Source organism: Solanum verrucosum, unplaced genomic scaffold (assembly GCF_900185275.1).
Source record: "Solanum verrucosum unplaced genomic scaffold, falcon-dt-bn FXZP01000020.1, whole genome shotgun sequence".
Lineage (NCBI taxonomy): Eukaryota > Viridiplantae > Streptophyta > Magnoliopsida > Solanales > Solanaceae > Solanum > Solanum verrucosum.
The window spans coordinates 1,099,146-1,118,067 of record NW_026019903.1 but is presented as its reverse complement, the minus strand read 5'-3'; the positions used below and the strand labels follow the sequence as shown (position 1 = coordinate 1,118,067).

At 32.3% G+C, this 18,922-nt stretch overlaps 4 protein-coding genes and 1 non-coding gene across 5 annotated transcripts; 2 read left to right on the top strand and 3 right to left on the bottom strand.

Moving 5' to 3' along the window:
• Nucleotides 1–1,155: 1,155 nt before the first annotated feature.
• LOC125819605 (pentatricopeptide repeat-containing protein At1g69290-like) lies at nt 1,156–3,246 on the bottom strand. The gene has a single exon (XM_049499064.1). The coding sequence runs from the start codon at nt 3,210–3,212 to the stop codon at nt 1,248–1,250; it is 1,965 nt and encodes a 654-aa protein (XP_049355021.1). The 5' UTR covers nt 3,213–3,246; the 3' UTR covers nt 1,156–1,247.
• Nucleotides 3,247–3,768: 522 nt separating this feature from the next.
• TRNAP-AGG (transfer RNA proline (anticodon AGG)) lies at nt 3,769–3,840 on the bottom strand. Its single transcript has one exon. It is a non-coding gene; the product is annotated as a tRNA-Pro (tRNA).
• Nucleotides 3,841–4,057: 217 nt separating this feature from the next.
• On the top strand, nt 4,058–6,256 carry LOC125819647 (cytochrome P450 714C2-like). The gene is made up of 5 exons (XM_049499114.1): nt 4,058–4,424; nt 4,518–4,732; nt 4,889–5,130; nt 5,316–5,691; nt 5,779–6,256. Exons 1-5 carry the CDS (start codon nt 4,142–4,144, stop codon nt 6,202–6,204), a joined length of 1,542 nt encoding a protein of 513 aa, XP_049355071.1. The 5' UTR covers nt 4,058–4,141; the 3' UTR covers nt 6,205–6,256.
• Nucleotides 6,257–6,854: 598 nt separating this feature from the next.
• On the bottom strand, nt 6,855–8,685 carry LOC125820125 (cytochrome c oxidase-assembly factor COX23, mitochondrial). Its single transcript, XM_049499550.1, has 3 exons — nt 8,557–8,685; nt 7,872–7,948; nt 6,855–7,032 (listed from the first exon to the last, which is right to left on the bottom strand). Exons 1-3 carry the CDS (start codon nt 8,648–8,650, stop codon nt 6,985–6,987), a joined length of 219 nt encoding a protein of 72 aa, XP_049355507.1. The 5' UTR covers nt 8,651–8,685; the 3' UTR covers nt 6,855–6,984.
• Nucleotides 8,686–10,142: 1,457 nt separating this feature from the next.
• LOC125819962 (rac-like GTP-binding protein 5) lies at nt 10,143–13,587 on the top strand. Its single transcript, XM_049499373.1, has 7 exons — nt 10,143–10,377; nt 10,463–10,550; nt 11,242–11,351; nt 11,481–11,544; nt 12,541–12,605; nt 12,970–13,035; nt 13,212–13,587. Exons 1-7 carry the CDS (start codon nt 10,243–10,245, stop codon nt 13,308–13,310), a joined length of 627 nt encoding a protein of 208 aa, XP_049355330.1. The 5' UTR covers nt 10,143–10,242; the 3' UTR covers nt 13,311–13,587.
• Nucleotides 13,588–18,922: the final 5,335 nt, after the last annotated feature.

Sequence of the window (18,922 nt, the reverse complement as noted above, 5' to 3'; positions counted from 1 at the left end):
TTAAATGCATTTCTAAAGCCGAGGCTCTAAACAGTTTCTATTTGATAAGTTCCTCTTCAAAATAGTTCTTCCTAGTTCCAAGCCAAGGTTATAATCAAATGTTCAGATTCTTTTGAAGATGCAGCTCAAATACTTCTAAATACCATTACTCAGTTATATAGTAGCTAAAATAATTTCTACAAAAAGATGGCTGTTCTAGCACAACAATTACATCATAGAAATCAGTATAACTTAATTGACGGTGAACATTAACTAATTCTACCTACATCCCTATGTGAAACCAATACAAAGAAATCAATAACAGCTCTTGACAATCATGCTAACCGAAGAACCAAAAGTTGAATTTCAGGTAACTTTTCCATTTTGGATACAACTCCAGCAACAATCAATGCAACTGCAGAAGAAACATGTTCGATGTCCATAGCAGATAATTGATCCTCTGCTTCATCTCTTGGAATCCCAAGAAAACAACTTAACATAAGGGTATCCATATCATCAAACAATTTTAAAAGCAGACAACAAGACAAAAAACAAAATGACCTTTTATTTATAAAAAAAAGACTTTATAACATCTAACCACGCTAGAGGGAGAGGGAGAAACTCTTACAATTTGTACAGGCAAAATATGCTCCTTGTCACCTATTCAAGAGTTGAACAACAAAATACTCTACCATACTCATTTTGGCCAGTAACATCATCAAAAGGAGTGACCAACCAAGGATGTTATGCATTTGTAGGTATATTAAATCATTTGTTGAGTTTTTCTACAAGCACCGGGGTACTTTCTTTCACTGCTTCTGGTCTCACAATGCCAATTTCTCCTGCTAAAGGAAAAATCTTATACAAGTGTGTTACAAATAAGAAGAAAGGTTTCATGATATAGAACCTTCTAGAGTATGCAGGCTATAGCCAGATAGGAATAGTGGTCTTTGGAGTGCTTCTGCAGCATTTAGCTCAAGGAGACTGGTGTTTTACCCAGAGCATAATCCTGCTTCTTGGAAGTTACAATCACACTTTTCCATATGGTTTAGCAAGCATAATACATCTTCAATCTGTGTCACATGATAGAGGCTCTGCAGCTTATACTTACCGGGAGAGCTTCCTGAAAAACAATTTGGCACTTGTTGTGCCAGCATCGAAAGCCTAAAACCTTTGATATTAAATTGAGTATTTTAGGACCCAGTAGCAAGATGCTTCATACAGCATTCAGATCAAGCAAAATAGGCAAGCGACAGATATGAGACCCATCAAGCACTCAAACCCGCCCAATTTTTGAAAGCAATAAGTGCCTCCATTTTACATCGATTTTTCCTTCTTAACTTTGAAACTCTGAGCTTCTTATGTTTCTCCATGAATGCTTGTTTATATCTCCATTTATCAACAAAAATTTTCATCTCTTGAGATTTCTCCACGACTTGCATTACTGCATCAAAGAAGCCCCCTTTAACCAATGCATACAGAAACGCATCAACCAGGCTACTATCTAGTTTTAACTTTGTTTCCCCTTCTGCAGAAACCTTTCTTTTGACTTCATTCCACAGCATCATAACATTGAAATACTTCTCCACAGTCACATTTCCATTTATTAGAGAAAGATATGTCTGCTCATTTGGTTCGAACTGAAGGAAGGTCATTCTCCTGAAAGTCCTCCTTGCATCTTCTAGCCGTCCAGCCTTGCAGAAGGCATGGATGATGGAGTTCCAATCATGCGTTCCGATTTCAATTCTAGGATCCTCAACGATCTCATCCAAGAAAGCTGCCATGAGCTCAGGTCGATGACTTTCTGTTAAACCGGTCATGATTGTCAAGTAACTCCCTTGCAAGTCAGGTATTCTTGCTTCTCTCATGTCCCTAAACACAGAAAATGCAGATTGAAAATCTTGACATGACATTGAAGCTTCAATTAGAGCATCATAGGTAGCAACATCCAACTGGAGACCTAAACCGCTTATGTCTGTCACCAGTTGAGCTGCTTCAGCGGTTCTTTGCTCTTTGCAATATGCTTTCAGTATTGGAAGGTAGACTCCAAGACCTAAAGAAGCACCCTGAGCATTCATTTCATCAAATATCATGTGTGCCTTGTCCAATAACCCAAGATTAACGCAAGCATTTATGATGCCATATCCAACGGATCTCTCAACAATCACAGATGGAGATTCCAAGGTCTGAGTTTCACCAATCAACGTAGCCAAATCTTTTATGCTCCCATTTTGAAGAAACCCACTTACTACTTCACTATAAGTTACTTCTTGAAAACATAATCCTTGTCCATCCGTTTCTCTTACACCTTGAAGAATAGTTGCTGAAACAGACGCCAAATTACCACACTTTACAAATCCGCTAATCAAATTACTAAGAAAAACCCCTTTATCCGGGAAACCAAATCCACTTATTAAACCTTCTAACTCAGCTATTTTCTCTTTAAGACCCTTCAATGCATACAAATAAGCTAGTAAACCAAAACTACATTCATCAGGCCTAACACCCAAAACTGACATGGTCTCCACCACTTTCTCCGCATCAGTAATCGATTCAACCTCTCGACAACAACATTCTAGTGCAGCATTACAAGCTGCCAAACTAGGTTTCAAGAAATTCAACTTCTCATCAATAGCAACCCTACAATTCTCATTAAAAACTTGTAAAAACCCACCAAAGTTACCATTTTTCCTACAAATTTCCACAAGAACATCACCCCAGAGACTAAAATGGATGAAAAATCTGTTCTTGAACATACACTTCACCAAAGCAAAAGCAGGGGCAGCACTATTAGCATCCCTCATTGAATTCAACAGTACATGTACAGTTTCAGGCTTTAACAATTCTTGTTTCTTCTCTAACAAGAAAACTACTGATGCAAATGCTCTTTTTATGTTATGGGTATCATTCAGTGATGACAAATGAATGATTACTGAATTGGTAAGTGACTTACTTGGGAAAGCAGAGTAATTTGAAAGAGTCTTGAATGATTTCCATGCTTCATCTGTGTTGTTACTTTTGATTGAATCTAGAAGAGTGGATTCAAGATTAGATTTGTGTTCTTGTGCTAAGGTTAGAGGGGTTTGGTCATGGGGTTTTGGTGGGGTTGTAGAAGGTGATTCAGTTCTTTTTAAGGAAAAAATTGAAGGCTGGAGAAAGGAATACAAAGTGGGTATTTCAGGTTGTGAAGAAAAGGATCTTTTTGAGAGATTACAGAAAGCTCTTCTCCACATTCTTGCTCACTGTGTCGCGCTGTTTGTTCGACAGAGAAGAAAAAAAGAAAGAAAAGCTTTTCGCAAAACTAATTAAGTCAAACAATTTTGTTACTAAAATTTATATCAATAGTACTTACAAATAAAATAGGGAAAATACACGAAGTTAATTAATATAGCTATAGTTTATATTAATTACAATTTGAAGCTTACTTTTAATTATAATTACATTCTCTCTTTCGCCTCTCTCTAGAATCTCACTCGTCACTCTCCTCTTTTGTTCCCTTATCAGTTCTCTTTTGTCTATCTTTCTCGCTTTATACAAACACAAATCATACAATTGAGAGAGATTGAATATACAAATACAAATATTTTAACTCGATTCAATTGTATACGAATTCAAATTGTATGCAAATATACAAATACAATAATTGATACTCCACATGGTTACATATATACAATTATCTAATCGTAATAAGCAAACTATACCTATGTAACATAATTAAGTTATTTTTGAGTGGCTATATGCTAAAATTCCCCAAGATAAAACCCCAACCCAAAAAAAGAATAAAAAAGAGGGGCATTCCGAGAATTGAACTCGGGACCTCTCGCACCCTAAGCGAGAATCATACCACTAGACCAAATGCCCATATTGATAATTGTTAGCAAATTTGTGGTTTTAGTATAAAAAAATTGTCCCTTGAAAGAAAAAAACAATTATGTTGGAAAAAATAGAAGCTTTCAATGCCGTGGAAGTAGCTGCTTCATCCATCTAGCATGTCAATGTACCACACCTTGCCATTTTTGTCTTTCATATTTTATTCAATGGAAGGAGCATCATCAGAAATAATAAAATCTTAAGCTCCTCAACTCAAATATTTAACACCTTTTATCCATTTATAAGTAGATTCCATCAACTGGTCAACATACAGTTTTAGAGGAATTTTAAAATGGCAACACAACAATTACTGATAATTTCATCACTAGTTTTATGTGGATCTCTGGTGTTGTTCTTTGCATATCTCACCAATTTTTTACTTTTACATCCAAGAAAATTGAGATCAAAACTTCAAAGCCAAGGGATTAAGGGACCTTCTTCATTATCTTTTCTCTATGGAAATATCAAGAAACAGGCAACCCCAGAAGAAACCAACAATCAAGAATTAGAAGAAAACAAACATACATGGCCTTCCAGAGTGTTTTCACATATAAAACAGTGGCAAATTGAATATGGTCAAATCTTGATATTTATACAACCTTCATTCATATGACTTCAATTCTTTTAGCTTATGTGGGGTTTTTTTTTTTATGTTCAAATTACTGCAGGATCAATATTCATGTATTCATCTGGAACCATACAGATACTATGTGTAACTGATGCAGATATGGTGAAAGAGATATCTTTGAACCTTGGAAAGCCATCTTACTTATCCAAAGATCATGGTCCTCTTCTAGGCCAAGGCATTTTCTCTTCAAATGGCCCTTACTGGGCTCATCAGAGAAAGATCATTGCCCCTGAATTCTATCTCAACAAGGTTAAGGTACATACACATATTTATGCACTTGTTAAGTTTAAGTAGTATAATCACAAGTAGTCGCGGAACTAAGATTTTCACCAAGGGGGTGTCAATTGGCGATAAGGGTAGCTCCGCTCCTGATTGCAAGACTAGAATTTCAAATAGCTATTGATTATGCAGGAGATGGTGAAGCTGATGGTTGAATCCACCAGTAACATGATAGAATCATGGGATGAGAGAACAAGAAATTCAGAAGGAAAATCGGAGGTTAAGGTGGACGATGATCTCAAGAGTTTGTCAGCAGATATAATCTCAAGTGCTTGTTTCGGAAGCAGCTATGCTGAGGGGGAACAAATGTTCCTAAAACTTCAAACCCTTCAAATGGTTATGTCCAAAGTTCCCATTGGAGTTCCTGGATTGAGGTAAAAGGATATTGTTGCTACTTTAGAACTATGTTTAGCTCTGTAAAGTGTTGGGGAAAGGGGAAAAAAGTGAGAAATATCGAAAAAAAAATTCTAGTTTCAAAGAGGAGGAAAAGGAAGGAGGATTAAATAAAGTAAAACTCATGGTAATAGATAATTTTCCCACTATGTTCAGATTGTGACAGGCATATTCCAAGTAAACATAATAGGGAGATATGGAGATTGGACAAAGAGATTAAAGCAATGATATTGAAGATAGTACGAGCACGGAGAAGCCCTACTCATGAGAAAGACCTTCTGCAATTGATACTTGATGCTGCTAAGAGTTATGAAGAGAGTGGTGGTGATCAGCTACCAGCTGACGTTTCTGCTGAAATGTTCATTGTTGATAATTGCAAGAGCATATACTTTGCTGGCCATGAGAACACTGGTCTCACAGCATCATGGTGTTTGATGTTACTAGCTGCATATCCAGAATGGCAAGCTCGTGCCCGTGCTGAGGTGCTTGACGTCTGTGGTACTGAGTTGCCAAACGATTCTATGCTTAGACAAATGAAAGTGGTATGCAGTAATCTAAAAACCATATAATCAAAATTCACATACATTTTATACCTGGATCTCTAACATGTATACATATTTGATTGGCAGCTGACAATGATCATCCATGAAACGTTACGTTTGTACCCACCAGTAGCATTCGTGGTGAGAGAAGCGTTGCAGGATATAAGTTTCAAGAGAATTGAGATACCAAAAGGGACTAATATTGAGATTCCAATCCCAATCCTGCATCAGCAGTCTGAACTCTGGGGACCAGATACCTATCAGTTCAATCCAGAAAGATTTGCCAAGGGCATTGCAAAGGCTTGCAAAGTCCCAAGTGCTTATATACCATTTGGCATAGGGAGTAGAACCTGTGTGGGGCAAAATTTTGCAATGATTGAACTGAAGGTGATTGTATCGATGATTTTGTCTAGGTTTACATTTTCGTTGTCACCAGGATATCAACACAGCCCTGTTTTTAGATTAGTATTAGAACCTGAGCATGGCATCTATCTGTATCTCCAAAGAATTTGACATATTTCTCTTCTTGGATATTTGTCGATACCTGTAAATTGTAATCTATTAAAGTTCAATTGACCTAAGAAAGGTTTTATGAGTAGTTCTTCAGTCATGTTACTTTTTACAAGCCATCTCCTAGAGCAACACAACAGAGGAGCAAGAGAAACTACTGTTGTTACTGTGCTGTCATAAATATTGCAATCATGCTATTCTTCCATTAGAAAACTCAATGATACATGTTCCTTTTCATTTACCTATTTCTGGTCCTGACAAATAAATCTTTTAAGTACTTGCCACAGATGCCACGAATGCTAGTTAGCATCGGTGCTAAAATGAAGATTAAAGAATCATATCAGAGTATACGCAAGTCTTGACCATGAATTAGAAACACGAAGATTTGCATGAGTAGATGGCTCGTCAAGTGAATTCACCTGAGCATGAGAAGAGAAGTAGTCGCCAGTCTAAACACACCAGTGTCTATAACTCTTCTTCGTTTACAAGAAGGATTAGAAACACGAAGATTTGCATGAGGAAACTATCAAAAAACATAGCCCCAATACTCGCCTGTAAATCAACATTCAAATATCTTCAACGCAATCCTCATCATTTATTGCAAATTAATAAATCTATTACCAAAAACGAGCCAAAAGGCCACAACAAATTAAACACAATCACATTGATTCTAACATGAAGGATCTACATTGTAGTTGCTTCTTGGAATAAGTTACATGAAAGTGTGATTAGCCTTATAAATAGTTCATAATGATAGCACTATAAACTTCAATCTCTTATGACTCATGAGAATAAAGATCGACTTCGATTGCGCTCCAGCCGAGCTTCCCTCTGCAACATGCCAGAAAATGAAAATGAAAATGAAATATCAGAAATAAAATGATATATCATGAAAATCAATACCCAAAAAAAGGGTTAAACGAAAAATCTGAAGGCGCAGGAAAGGCAATTCTCTTAAAAAATTATTTAAAGCATAAAGTGGCAAAGACATTCCATGATGTCAATGTCAAAAACACCTAAAAACCATAGACAATTGATTGCTTAATAATATCTTCCCTCCCACCACTACATCCCTGTTTATGCACCACAAAATTAAATTTAAAAAGAGCTCCAAATAAAGTAAATATTTTTGAACTATATAATTCCAAGTGACAAAAAAGAATTGGGAGACTCTGTTCTCTCTATAGATTCAGGTCTGAGTATAGGCTGCATTGATAGTGATCCAATCAAGGACTGGCTAGTGGCAAGAGTATACAATTTTTTTTAGGGCAATGGCAAGAGTATATAACTTAACGAACACGTAAATGAATCTTAATCAGTATGCAATCTTACACCTAGACTTGTTTGTTTTGAGCTGCTAAACAACTTGCTCCCTTTCAAAACTATTAACAGAATCTTGGAGCAACTTGTCTGAAAGTTTTTTACAAGTTCCTTCACACCCATATAAAAAAATATACCACTCCAAGTGTCCATGGAAGAAGCTCTCAAAGTCCATTTTACAGGGCAAAACTCTACATCAGAGGGGTAAAAGCATTTTGTACTTTCTTTCACATTATCAATTTCATCATAACATAATTTCTCGTGCATTTATCACAGGTTAGTACACATATACTACTATTATCCTCATTCACATACAAATAGATGTGGAAGAAAACAGTTAACATGCATACCTCCTTTTTCTTGCATTCCTTGTAAACATCAAAATGTTCTTGGCATTTGCTCTTCTCAGAGCTAAACTGTTCCAAACCTGAAAAGCGTTCACAAATTAATCAATTCCCTGAAACAACTGCATAACAGGGTAGAGCATACATCTTTAAATAAATTGATATGACGGAAAAGCCTTTTCCACTAATTCTACAGACAATGAATATGAATAACAATGATATCTCAAATATAATTGCAAGAAATTGATGCACAATGACTTGTGTATATGGATATAGCCATGAACTCCAACAATCTGGATTAGTAAACCTAAATGCTCCACATTCAAAGGTCCTTCAAACCTTCCACAAAACCTTCATCAAGCTACTTTCATTGCTCTCTGATCGATAACCAAGTATTCTTCAAATAAATTATGGACAATTCTCTACGCAATTATCATTACAAATAAGCTCTGCTCAATTAACAAAAAATATGTTCTTTTACCTAAATTCTTGCGAATATAACTTATCTAACCGAAACAACCACAATAATTCAATACCCAGATAATAAAAAGAGTAATATAATCTTGCAAAATACGTTACATATCAAAATTCCAATAATGATCATGAGTATAATTTCTTTTCTTCTTAGAAAAAATCCAAATACAACAACAACATAATATGATCCGAAGAACAAAGTGGCAGTTGAGTTTACATTTGAGCGAAGCAGTGTATTGAGGATAACAATCCGAATCAGCAAGTTTTGCTGCACTTGGATACGCCGGTGTTTGAATTTTCGAATTTGCCATCTTGCCCTAATTTTCCAATTTCCGGTCTGCAACTTTATTGGATTCAAATTGGGTATTTTCTGTATTTATTCTTCGGGTCGAATTCCACCGACCAACTTTGAAAGAAAGTTGACCCGGAAAGGAACAGATCGGCCCATCTGAATTGTGGTCCATATCACTGGCCCAAATAAGAGATCTGCCTCTATTTGCAAAAATGGCATCCTTTAAGTTTTAGCCTCTTTTATAAATATTTTGCCAAAATAAACATGAAATAGAGTATGAATTTTAACTTTTGCATCAAAGTGGGTGCAAATCAATTTTAAGCGACTTTAAGTTTCATCTTCAACAATTATCGATGGTTTTATCCAATTTAGACTTTTAAAAAACAATTAATTCACTATATATTTTCTAAATAATCAAATTTTTAACAATAGTATTTCTCAAGTTTTTTTTTAGTTTTTCCATCCGTTATTCGATTTTCACATTGGAGTCCAACTAAATCCAAATTTGTGTCGGAAAGACCCACAATGAGGTAAAACACTCTCTAACAAAGGCAGACTATACCCAAAGAACTCAAATTTAAAACCTCTAATTAAGAATGTAAGAATATTTACCACTCCATCGTAAACCTATGGTGTCTTCAATTTTCCACGGAGAAAAGGGGCAGAAAAAGGAGCAACGCAAGTCCAATGAATATCTATATATTTGTACTACTTTTCTTAATAGAGCCAAAAGTTAAATATCAATCCTTAAAGAGACATCAGGTAAAAAATTCTTGCAATTATCTCACCTTTAATAACTTTAAAATGTTGTTTTCAATATATGTGGTGTAGTTGATTGCGAGTAGGAGAATTTTTTAAACTTATTATTTTAAATAAGTCATACGGTAAATATTTGTGTGATTATAAATTAATTTTAGCAGAAAATTAAAAAAAAACTTTTATTTGATTAACACGAAACACATATAAAAAAACACCAACAACATATAAAAAATTGAGTAATAATAGTAGTAACTTTTTATTTATTCAAAACATTAAAAGTTTGAGAAACAAATTGATTTTGTGAAAGAATTTATAAAATAACATTTGGCTACAAGGGACAGGCCCCCCTCCCCAAATTTCCGGAGCCGGATTAAACCCATCATCATGACTACGTGGAAATGTGAATCGCGAAGGGCTGGTTTGATCATGAAAATTATAAATTAAAAAATAATATGTAAATTAAATTTGTGTTTGATCACAAATATAAATTAAAGCTTTTTTTTAAAGTTATTTAAATTGAAAAAGAAAGTGAAAACTGAAAACAGTTTTTATTTTTTTTTTAATTTCAAAATTTTATGATTTAAAATAAATTCAATTTTAAAAAAATAGTACATTTTTCCCTCGCTGACAGCTCAAAATAAAGCTACATTCATTACTTTCCTGCCAAAAAAAAAGGCTCTTATAAAATCTTTGTTTTGCTTTTTCTTGTTCCCTCCTTTTGTCCCACTAAAATAGAGTAGCTGCAATACTTTCTCAAAAGGGTTCTTCAATTTTTCTCCATTTCAAGCTTCATAAAAACTCAAAATCTTGTATTCTTTTTAGTAGCAGTTTCTCATTTTCTTGATTGATGAGATGAATAATAGTACTAGTGCTAGTAATAATGCTACAACAACTGGAACAAAGTTCATCAAATGTGTTACAGTTGGAGATGGTGCTGTTGGAAAAACTTGCCTTCTCATCTCCTACACTAGCAACACTTTCCCCACTGTATGTAAAGATTTAATTTTTATCTCTGTTTTTTAATCTTGTGGGTATTTTGTTTCTTGATTTTTTTTGTCTTGTATCTTTTCAGGATTATGTGCCAACTGTTTTTGACAATTTCAGTGCCAATGTTAATGTTGATGGGAAGATTGTGAATCTTGGCCTGTGGGATACTGCTGGTATGACAAACCCTTTTTTTTGTTAGTATAAAAATAATCTTTTTTTTTCATCTAAGTTGTCAACTTTGGTCTTTGCCATTCTTGTTTTCTTTGTGTTAACAGATTTTATTGCATATGAATTGCTGTATTGTTTCTCATTGTTATTTTCAAGTAAAGAAAGATAAGGGGGTGTTTGTACTTCAGTCAAAATTTTGCCTTAGTGCAAATCTTGAACCAGAAGTGGTAATTGAAATGTGAATGTTGGCAAAATTGTTAACTCTTTCTCTTTCAAAGAATCAATTGATCATCATCAGAAGCAGTCAGATGAAATTTTAGAGTTTAATCAAGGTTATGTTCAGCTTGAAGTAGTTTTACATTAACAAGTAATCTGTCTGCTTTCTGTTCACTTTGGCTAAGTGTTTAGAAAAGTTATCCCAGAATGGTCATCCTCATGGTGGTCCTATTACTTAGCATGTGCATACAATGAAACTCAAATTGAGGGGAGAATTTAAATGAGAAAACCATATAATGTATGGATTCTTGTGATAAAATCTTATGGAACTTTGACATTGAAAAAGCTGCAATGAACCAGATTTGAGCCATTAGTACATAAGTAGTACTTAATGACTAATGAGGAAGATAACAAACGTGTCGTCTTCAAGAAGTCATTCTACATGATAAAATTGTGAGTTTTCAATTGCTCTCTTCACAGGTCAAGAGGATTATAACAGGCTTAGGCCTCTTAGTTATCGAGGAGCCGATGTCTTCCTGCTTGCTTTCTCTCTCATAAGTAGGCCTAGCTTTGAAAACATATCAAAAAAGGTATGCTTTTTTTCCCCTCATCTTTCAACTTTAATAGCTGTTCCAGTGGCTGTGTTGTTCTTTTGCTCCTCTGATCATGTAATCCTGACATCATTTTAACTTTTTTTTATTTCTTGTTATGTTGGAAAGTGGGTTCCTGAGCTAAGACATTATGCCCCATCAGTGCCTATTGTTCTAGTGGGGAGTAAATTGGGTGAGTTTTCTTTCATTTTAAGATTCCTATGCTTTACTAGTAGCTCTTGAGAGGATATATGCCTTTTTCCCTTTGTTAAAGTTTTCCCCTTTTATTTCCCTTAAACACTTGTGAATTTGGCAGATACTGTATATTAAAATGAGTCCTGGAGTTTAACTAGTCTGTTAATGTTTAATCAACAAAAAAGCTAACACAAACTATAATTTTATTTGCAAATATGAATTATGTAGTGGTAATATTGCACTACAGTTTTTCTTCTACCAACTGTTTTTTCATTTTCTTGAGGAGGAGACGTACACACTACATCGGTCTACACTGTATTGTACACAAGTTTACTTATTTCACAGGGATGAATCCGAAAGCCCCCTTTGGAATATCCTCTGGATCTTAGCTAAAATATAACTGAGGGAATGGAGTGAACCTTCTCTTATATGTGCTTAACACGGGGCTGAAAGTTCTGACAATTTTATAGGCAAGAAATTATGCCCATATGGTTTAATAGTTTGTTGTGCTCTGTGATCATATTCTTCTTGTAGACTCAATGCTTCATCTGTTTCTTTAGTTTCATTTGAGTTCTTTCTCACCACTTAGTGTTCAAAGCCGAGCGAACTGATTCAGTACTCCCACTCTCCCTATACTTCGAACTAAGACTCTTCTTCAAACATAGGTTCTCTATCTTTTATTCTTGGGGTACATAGGCTACACCATTCTTTGGATAAGGCTATATAGTAACCAACAATTGTGAACTGCGGAAAGCCTTGTAACATGATCTTGTTGTGTTTGACAATGGATAGTTAATCAATTTGTTCAGCAATGTATTTTTTTAACCAAAGGAAAAAAAAAGACATAGCAGTGTATGTTACATGTTTACTGGTATATAATCTTCCATTATCATATAATCTGAGGCCAATGAGCTGGTTGATGCAGATATGAAATTGAGCTTATCTAGCACTCTTTATTTCTAAGTTTCTATCTAACCAAAGTTCAAATGGACAGATTTAAGAGAGGACAAGCAATTTAGAAGGGACTATCCTGGTGCATGTACAATTTCAACAGAACAGGTGTGTATATTTTGAAAAAGAGGTATATGTATTAAATCTTTCAAAAGTTCAATGTAGCTTATCCAAAAATCTGGTGCATGGTCCACCTTCTTATAAAGAAAGGAAAGTGAAAAGGAGAGCATAAAGTAAGACTTATGTCCCAAAAGAAAAGGAAAACATGAAGTATGAAAGCATCTGGGAATCGACTGTGGTCAGTCTTGGATGTTAGTGAGACAATGTCAAGTTTGAAAAAAATAACATGATAAATTAAGTCAATAGATTACCAAATGATGTAGAAAGGAAAATTCAGTCAAGTTTTCGTCTTCAAACACTCTCTCTCACGTTACAAAATCTGTTGACTTTTTACTTCTCTTTAAAATTACAGGGTGAAGAACTGAAAAAACAAATAGGCGCAGTGGCTTACGTTGAGTGCAGTGCTAAGACGCAGCAGGTAATATTTGAAACTTTTAGTATCATTGGAACTTAAAAAGATTTAGTACATGAAACATGATGACCAATTCTAGGTGCACTTCCAAAACAAGCAAACAATTTAGATGAATGCAGCTTGTTCATTTTACGATTATATATGAACCAAAGCCAATTGAGAAAATATTCTTTGTAATGTAGAATGTGAAGGCTGTTTTTGATACTGCAATCAAGGTAGTTCTTCAGCCTCCAAAGACCAAAAAACAGAAAAGAAAACACAAAGCCTGCTGGATACTTTGATCTAAGTCGCTGCAAGAGAGACGTTTGTACATACATCTTTTTCCATTTTGGTGAGATGTTTAGCCATGCTATCCGTAGATTTATAACTTTCTCTTCTTTTTTTTCTCCCTATTTGCCTTAGTAAGAATGCCAGTTTTCTCATTTCATAGTATGTGTGATGTGCTTGTTGAGTTTATTGCTGGCTGCTTGTACATGGTTTTATATGATGGAAAAAAAGTGGGAAGTTGTTTGTTTGTCAATGTGGTGGTATTGATGTAGACAGAATATGCTGTATTTTATGCAATGATCTGCGTTTCATGTGTTGTTTTGGTTTCTGTAGATGGAAATATTCTTGACATAGTCTCTCAGAATATTCAGGACTTAAAATTGTTTTCTCTAAGCCTAAAGAAGAAGCCTTCAAAGTAAAGTCACTCCTAAATCATTATGATACTCATATTAATGTAAAGTCACTCCTAAATCTCTCAGAATATTCAGGACTTTTACTCGTCCACAAGGAACTTTGCATTTCTTTTAAGGAATAGTAAATAAAGTACATATTCTATTATGATACTCATATTAATGTTGGTGTATAGTCTTTAATGAACATGATAAATGATTTTGAATACGTAGTTAATGATAAAGGTAAAAATAATTATTGAAAAAAGAGAGAAAACGGTCAAAATGGTCCTTCATATATACCAGATTATTGAAATAGTCCATGATGTATATAAAAAATATGATCATTTGGTCCTTATGTGACAGTCCACCATATCATCATGCCACATGGCATAAAGTTGCCCATGTGGAGGGCTTACATTGGAAAAAGACTAGTTCTTGTGGATGATTCTACATAAACGTGAAGAATTCTCATGGAAGATTATAGAATTACATAGAAGATCCTTAGAATATTCTAAGCACGTAGAGAGTTCTAGAGAAAAGACCTAAATGTAAATATGTAGAGACTTTCATAACAATTATTAAATATTTGTATATCAACCCTTAAGCTAGTAGTTTATATAGAGAGCATCCATTTGTAAATTCATGAAGCAAAAATCAAAGTTCTCTAGCAATTCGCTTGTGTTATCTGTACCATTCTCTTAGCGATTCCTAAAATTTTAGGTTATCTGACATAGCAAGATCGTGAACAATTGATGAAAGAACATGGGCAAGTTATCAAGTGTTGCATGTATACTTAGTAGAAGAGTAAGGACATAACACTAGATAGAAGAACTTAGAGATCGAAAATTAGGATAGAATATTAGTAAATGTTACAGAAGTGTATAATTATTATTGTTCCCCTACACCTTTTATCATTACTACATGTTTCCTTTTCTTTAGTTACCATATTATTTGTTGTTGATAATATTCTTTTTTTTCACTATTTTTAAAATGGCTTGTTCACGAGTGGATTTTCTTTTCAAATCTGTTTTGATATGTTTAAGTAGTTGAATAATGATTTTGCGGAAACAACTTCTCTGTATTTACAAGATAGGAATAAAGCATTTATACACCTTCCATTTATAGATTTTTCTTGTGAAATTACTGTTATATTGCATCGCAAGAAGGTCTATTTTTTGGGTGAAAAGAAAAACTATAGTTCATGAATACACAGATAACGAAGTTATATATTCAAAACTCGCTTTATTAAAGCAAATCTACAATTTAATTTACACAAACTCAAACCAGATGAAATGTCATTAATCACTTTACTCAATCCGCTCCAATAATGCATATTTGACTATTCTTCATTTCACTATATATTAATGTCTTTTGTATTTATTAAACTGAGGATACAGGTGAAAAAAATATTATTTTTAAAAAAAAACTAATATGTATTTTAAATCAATTATTTTTAATAAGGGTAAAGGGTCAAATATGCCCCTAAATTATTCGAAAAGGTCTAGATATACTCTCTGTTTAAAGTTTGGTTCACTCATGCCCTCGCCGTCCAACTTTTGGTCTAAATATGCCCTTATGGGAGTTAGTTGGTCTGCTGGACATATCCAACTCATTTTTCATTTTTTTAAATGCCACATGGAATGGCTATGTCATTTTGACTTTACCACATGACATTTATATGAAAATGGAAAGGGATCAATTATACCCCTAAAAAATTCGAACCCATAAACACCTAATTCGACCCATAAATCAACCCCTCCTTTTAAATGAACTACCCGACCTGTTTTCAACAATTTTGTTTAAATTTTTATTTTTTTCGGTAAATCCCAAAAATTAGTAATTGATTAATAAAAAATAAGAAAAATATGAAAAAATAAAATAAAATAAATGCCAAAAATTCACAAATAAATATTGTAACCTTAAATTCAACAATTTCAACAATTTTTTAAATTTTTTATTTTTTATGGTAAATCCCGAAAATGAGTAATTGATTAATAAAAAATATGAAAAAAATATAAAATTAACGCCAAAAAATCACAAATAAATATAGCAACCTTAAATTCAAAAATTTCAACAATTTTTTTTAATTTTTATTTTTTTAATAAATTACTCATTTTCGAAATTTGCCAAAAAAAATAAAAAGAAAAAAAATTGTTGAAAATTTTGAATTTAAGGTTACTATATTTGTTTGTGATTTTTTGGCGTTAATTTTATATATTTGTTTAATCATTTTTGGGATTTACCGAAAAAAATAAAAATTTAAAAAAATTGTTGAAATTGTTGAATTTAAGGTTACAATATTTATTTGTGAATTTCTGGCGTTAATTTTATATTTTTTTCATATTTTTTATTAATCAATTACTAATTTTCGGGATTTATCAAAAAAAATAAAAATTTAAACAAAATTGTTGAAAACTGGTTGGATAGTTTATTTAAAAAGGGGGTTGATTTATGGGTCGGATTGGGTGTTTATGGGCTCGAATTTTTTAGGGGCATAATTGATCCCTTTCAATTTTCATATAAATGTCATGTGGTAAAGTCAAAATGACATGGCAATTCCATGTGGCATTTAAAGAAATGAAAAATGAGCTGGATATGTCCAGCAGGCCAACTAACGCCCATAAGGGCATATTTAGACCAAAAGTTGGACGGTGAGGGCATGAGTGAGCCAAACTTTAAACGAAGGGTATATCTAGACCTTTTCGAATAGTTTAGGGGCATATTTGACCCTTTACCCTTTTAATAATGATAAGTAAAATAAGAAGGATATTTATACTTAGAATTAGTAACATTGTACAAGTTTTTTTTGAAGTAAAATAAGTCCAACGTAAACTTAACTAGGTCATAGGTTGGACCTCTTAAGTCTTCAAATTTAATGCTAGCACACAAAATTAATTGAGATCTGCCATAGAGCTGCAAATGGACAAATGAAAGTTTGACAAGTTTGAACCAATGTGTGAAAGTCAAATGCATCTCACTTATTCGACCTAACATATTCGTATTAGAGCCTAACTAATTTACTATCGCCTCAGATAAAATCCATTCAAAAATAATATTTTCTATCAAAAAAAAGATCATATCTAAAAATGGGAATGCACTTTTTCACCTTTAGATACCACAAGGCACATATTTGGTGCGAAGGAAATATTTTTCAGAAAAATGATTTCCGTTAGTAAGTAACTTTCTGATATTTGATTATTATAAAATAGGAAATATATATTTTACAGTATCTTTTAAAGAGAGAAATAACTAATTTCCCTGTTTAGAAAATGACTTTTCTGCTTATGAATAAGAGTCATTTTAAATAAAATTACCTTAATTTTGAAGTTTATATTACTTGTTTTGACTAATATTTAAATGTTAGTTATCATTTATAAATAAATATAGTACGTAGCATTTTCCATTTTGCCATCTATCTTGGGATAAACATAAATACAATAAAAAATTGTGCTCATGTTTTTTAATGTATTCTTTTATAATCTATTTATGTTTAATTAATATGAAATTTTATCTAATCTATTACTTCACTAAGGTAAAGTATATTGTTTCAGTGTATGAATTTTTGTCATGATATTGTGGGATCTTAAAATGTTTTTAGGTTCAAGCTTTAACTAATATATACAAAGAGTCTGCTTGGCATTGTTGTTGGGAGGTCAAAAATACTTATTTTGAGAAAAAAAATATTTTTGTTGAAAAATTAACTGTTTGGCAAATCAGTAAAAGTGTTTTTAAATGAAAACAGAAGCAGTTTTTCCGTTGTTGGAAAAAAGCTAAAAATTTATGTTTTTTAAAAAAGGCAGAAGCAGAAACAAAAAATTATTTTTCTCAATAATAAAATGTCATTTTCAATATACATATTAACCAATATATTTCTTATTAATTAATTAGCATATATCATAAGTTTGGTTAAATTTCATTTAATTTTTTAAAATTATTTTTATATAATAAATTTTATAATTTATTTTACAATTATATATTATTATTTTATATATTATGTTACAGAATTAGAAAAAATATACAACAATATTTTTACAAAATTAGAAAAAAGACAAAAAATAATAATTAAAGATTTCAGCCACCCAAAAAAAAGTATAATATTGATTCAAATTTTAAACATGTACATTTTCATTTAATAAAAATAAAAAATTAATTAATTTTTTTCATAATAGATATTTAAAATAGTTTTTCTCTATAAAATAATTTTAATATTGGAAGTATATTAATGATTGTCCTTTTTTTTTAAAATTAGACTCTCAAAAAACACTTTTTATAAAAGATCAACCAAACACAATTTGCTTATGAAAAATACATTTCAAATGAATTAGTCAAACACAAATTGTTTTTTTCAAAAGTACTCTTCTGAAAAGCTATTTAAAATAAGTGCTTCTTAGTAGCGATGCCAAACAAGCTCTGAATTAGGACATATTATATTTACAATTGAATATCATTTATTCGGTCTCCATTCAAATATGTTAAATTTAACATAACTAAATTAAAATAGATTATATAAATTTTTGCTAATTATGACATTTTATTTGAGCTTTTTTAGGACCATCAAAGAATTTACTAAGTGGCATGAAAAAAATAATCATGTTGAAAATGCCTAGCAACAGACAACTTTTCTATATTTACCTTCTCCTAGTTTCTATATATTCTAACACTAATGTCTAGCGGTCTATTAAAATAATAATATTATAATATATTACACCAATTAATATGTTTTTGTGTATAAATTATATATTTGATTAGCATCTATAATTATTTTTTAGTACATATCCTCCCCATTTCGTTTTCATTGCATAGCCTTTTTAAGTTCAATAACAATAGTTACATATTTGTATAATCTCATAAAATGAAATTTGAAAATACACATAATTTTTACCGTTCAGATACAAAAAGGGGCCTTCCTAACTTCAAGAATAACAATGACATATTTGTACAATCTCATGAACAAACTGAAATTCGAAAAAAATAAAGTATACGTAAATTTTGCTATTTAAGTACAAAAAAGTTATTTACATAATCTTTCCAACTTCAATAACAATAATGACATATTTGTATAATCTCATAAAATAAAATTTTAAAAAATAAAATATACACAAATATTATCATTCAAATATAAAAAAGTTATTTACATGACTTGCCTAACCCTAACAACAACAATAAGTTGATGTTACTCTATATATACATAGAGATTGTTTACATGACCTTCCTAAAGCAAAAAAAAAGAAAAA

Excerpts from the sequence above, each read along its gene's own strand:
- LOC125819605 (XM_049499064.1), bottom strand. The coding sequence starts at position 3,212 with ATGTGGAGAAGAGCTTTCTGTAATCTCTCAAAAAGATCCTTTTCTTCA.
- LOC125819647 (XM_049499114.1), top strand. The coding sequence starts at position 4,142 with ATGGCAACACAACAATTACTGATAATTTCATCACTAGTTTTATGTGGA. Across the intron at positions 5,131-5,315 it reads ATTGGAGTTCCTGGATTGAG|GCATATTCCAAGTAAACATA; the intron begins GTAAAAGGATAT and ends AGATTGTGACAG. Across the intron at positions 5,692-5,778 it reads TGCTTAGACAAATGAAAGTG|CTGACAATGATCATCCATGA; the intron begins GTATGCAGTAAT and ends TTTGATTGGCAG.
- LOC125820125 (XM_049499550.1), bottom strand. The coding sequence starts at position 8,650 with ATGGCAAATTCGAAAATTCAAACACCGGCGTATCCAAGTGCAGCAAAA. Across the intron at positions 7,949-8,556 it reads ATACACTGCTTCGCTCAAAT|GTTTGGAACAGTTTAGCTCT; the intron begins GTAAACTCAACT and ends AACGCTTTTCAG. Across the intron at positions 7,033-7,871 it reads AGGAATGCAAGAAAAAGGAG|AGGGAAGCTCGGCTGGAGCG; the intron begins GTATGCATGTTA and ends GGCATGTTGCAG.
- LOC125819962 (XM_049499373.1), top strand. The coding sequence starts at position 10,243 with ATGAATAATAGTACTAGTGCTAGTAATAATGCTACAACAACTGGAACA. Across the intron at positions 10,378-10,462 it reads CTAGCAACACTTTCCCCACT|GATTATGTGCCAACTGTTTT; the intron begins GTATGTAAAGAT and ends GTATCTTTTCAG. Across the intron at positions 12,606-12,969 it reads GTACAATTTCAACAGAACAG|GGTGAAGAACTGAAAAAACA; the intron begins GTGTGTATATTT and ends TTAAAATTACAG.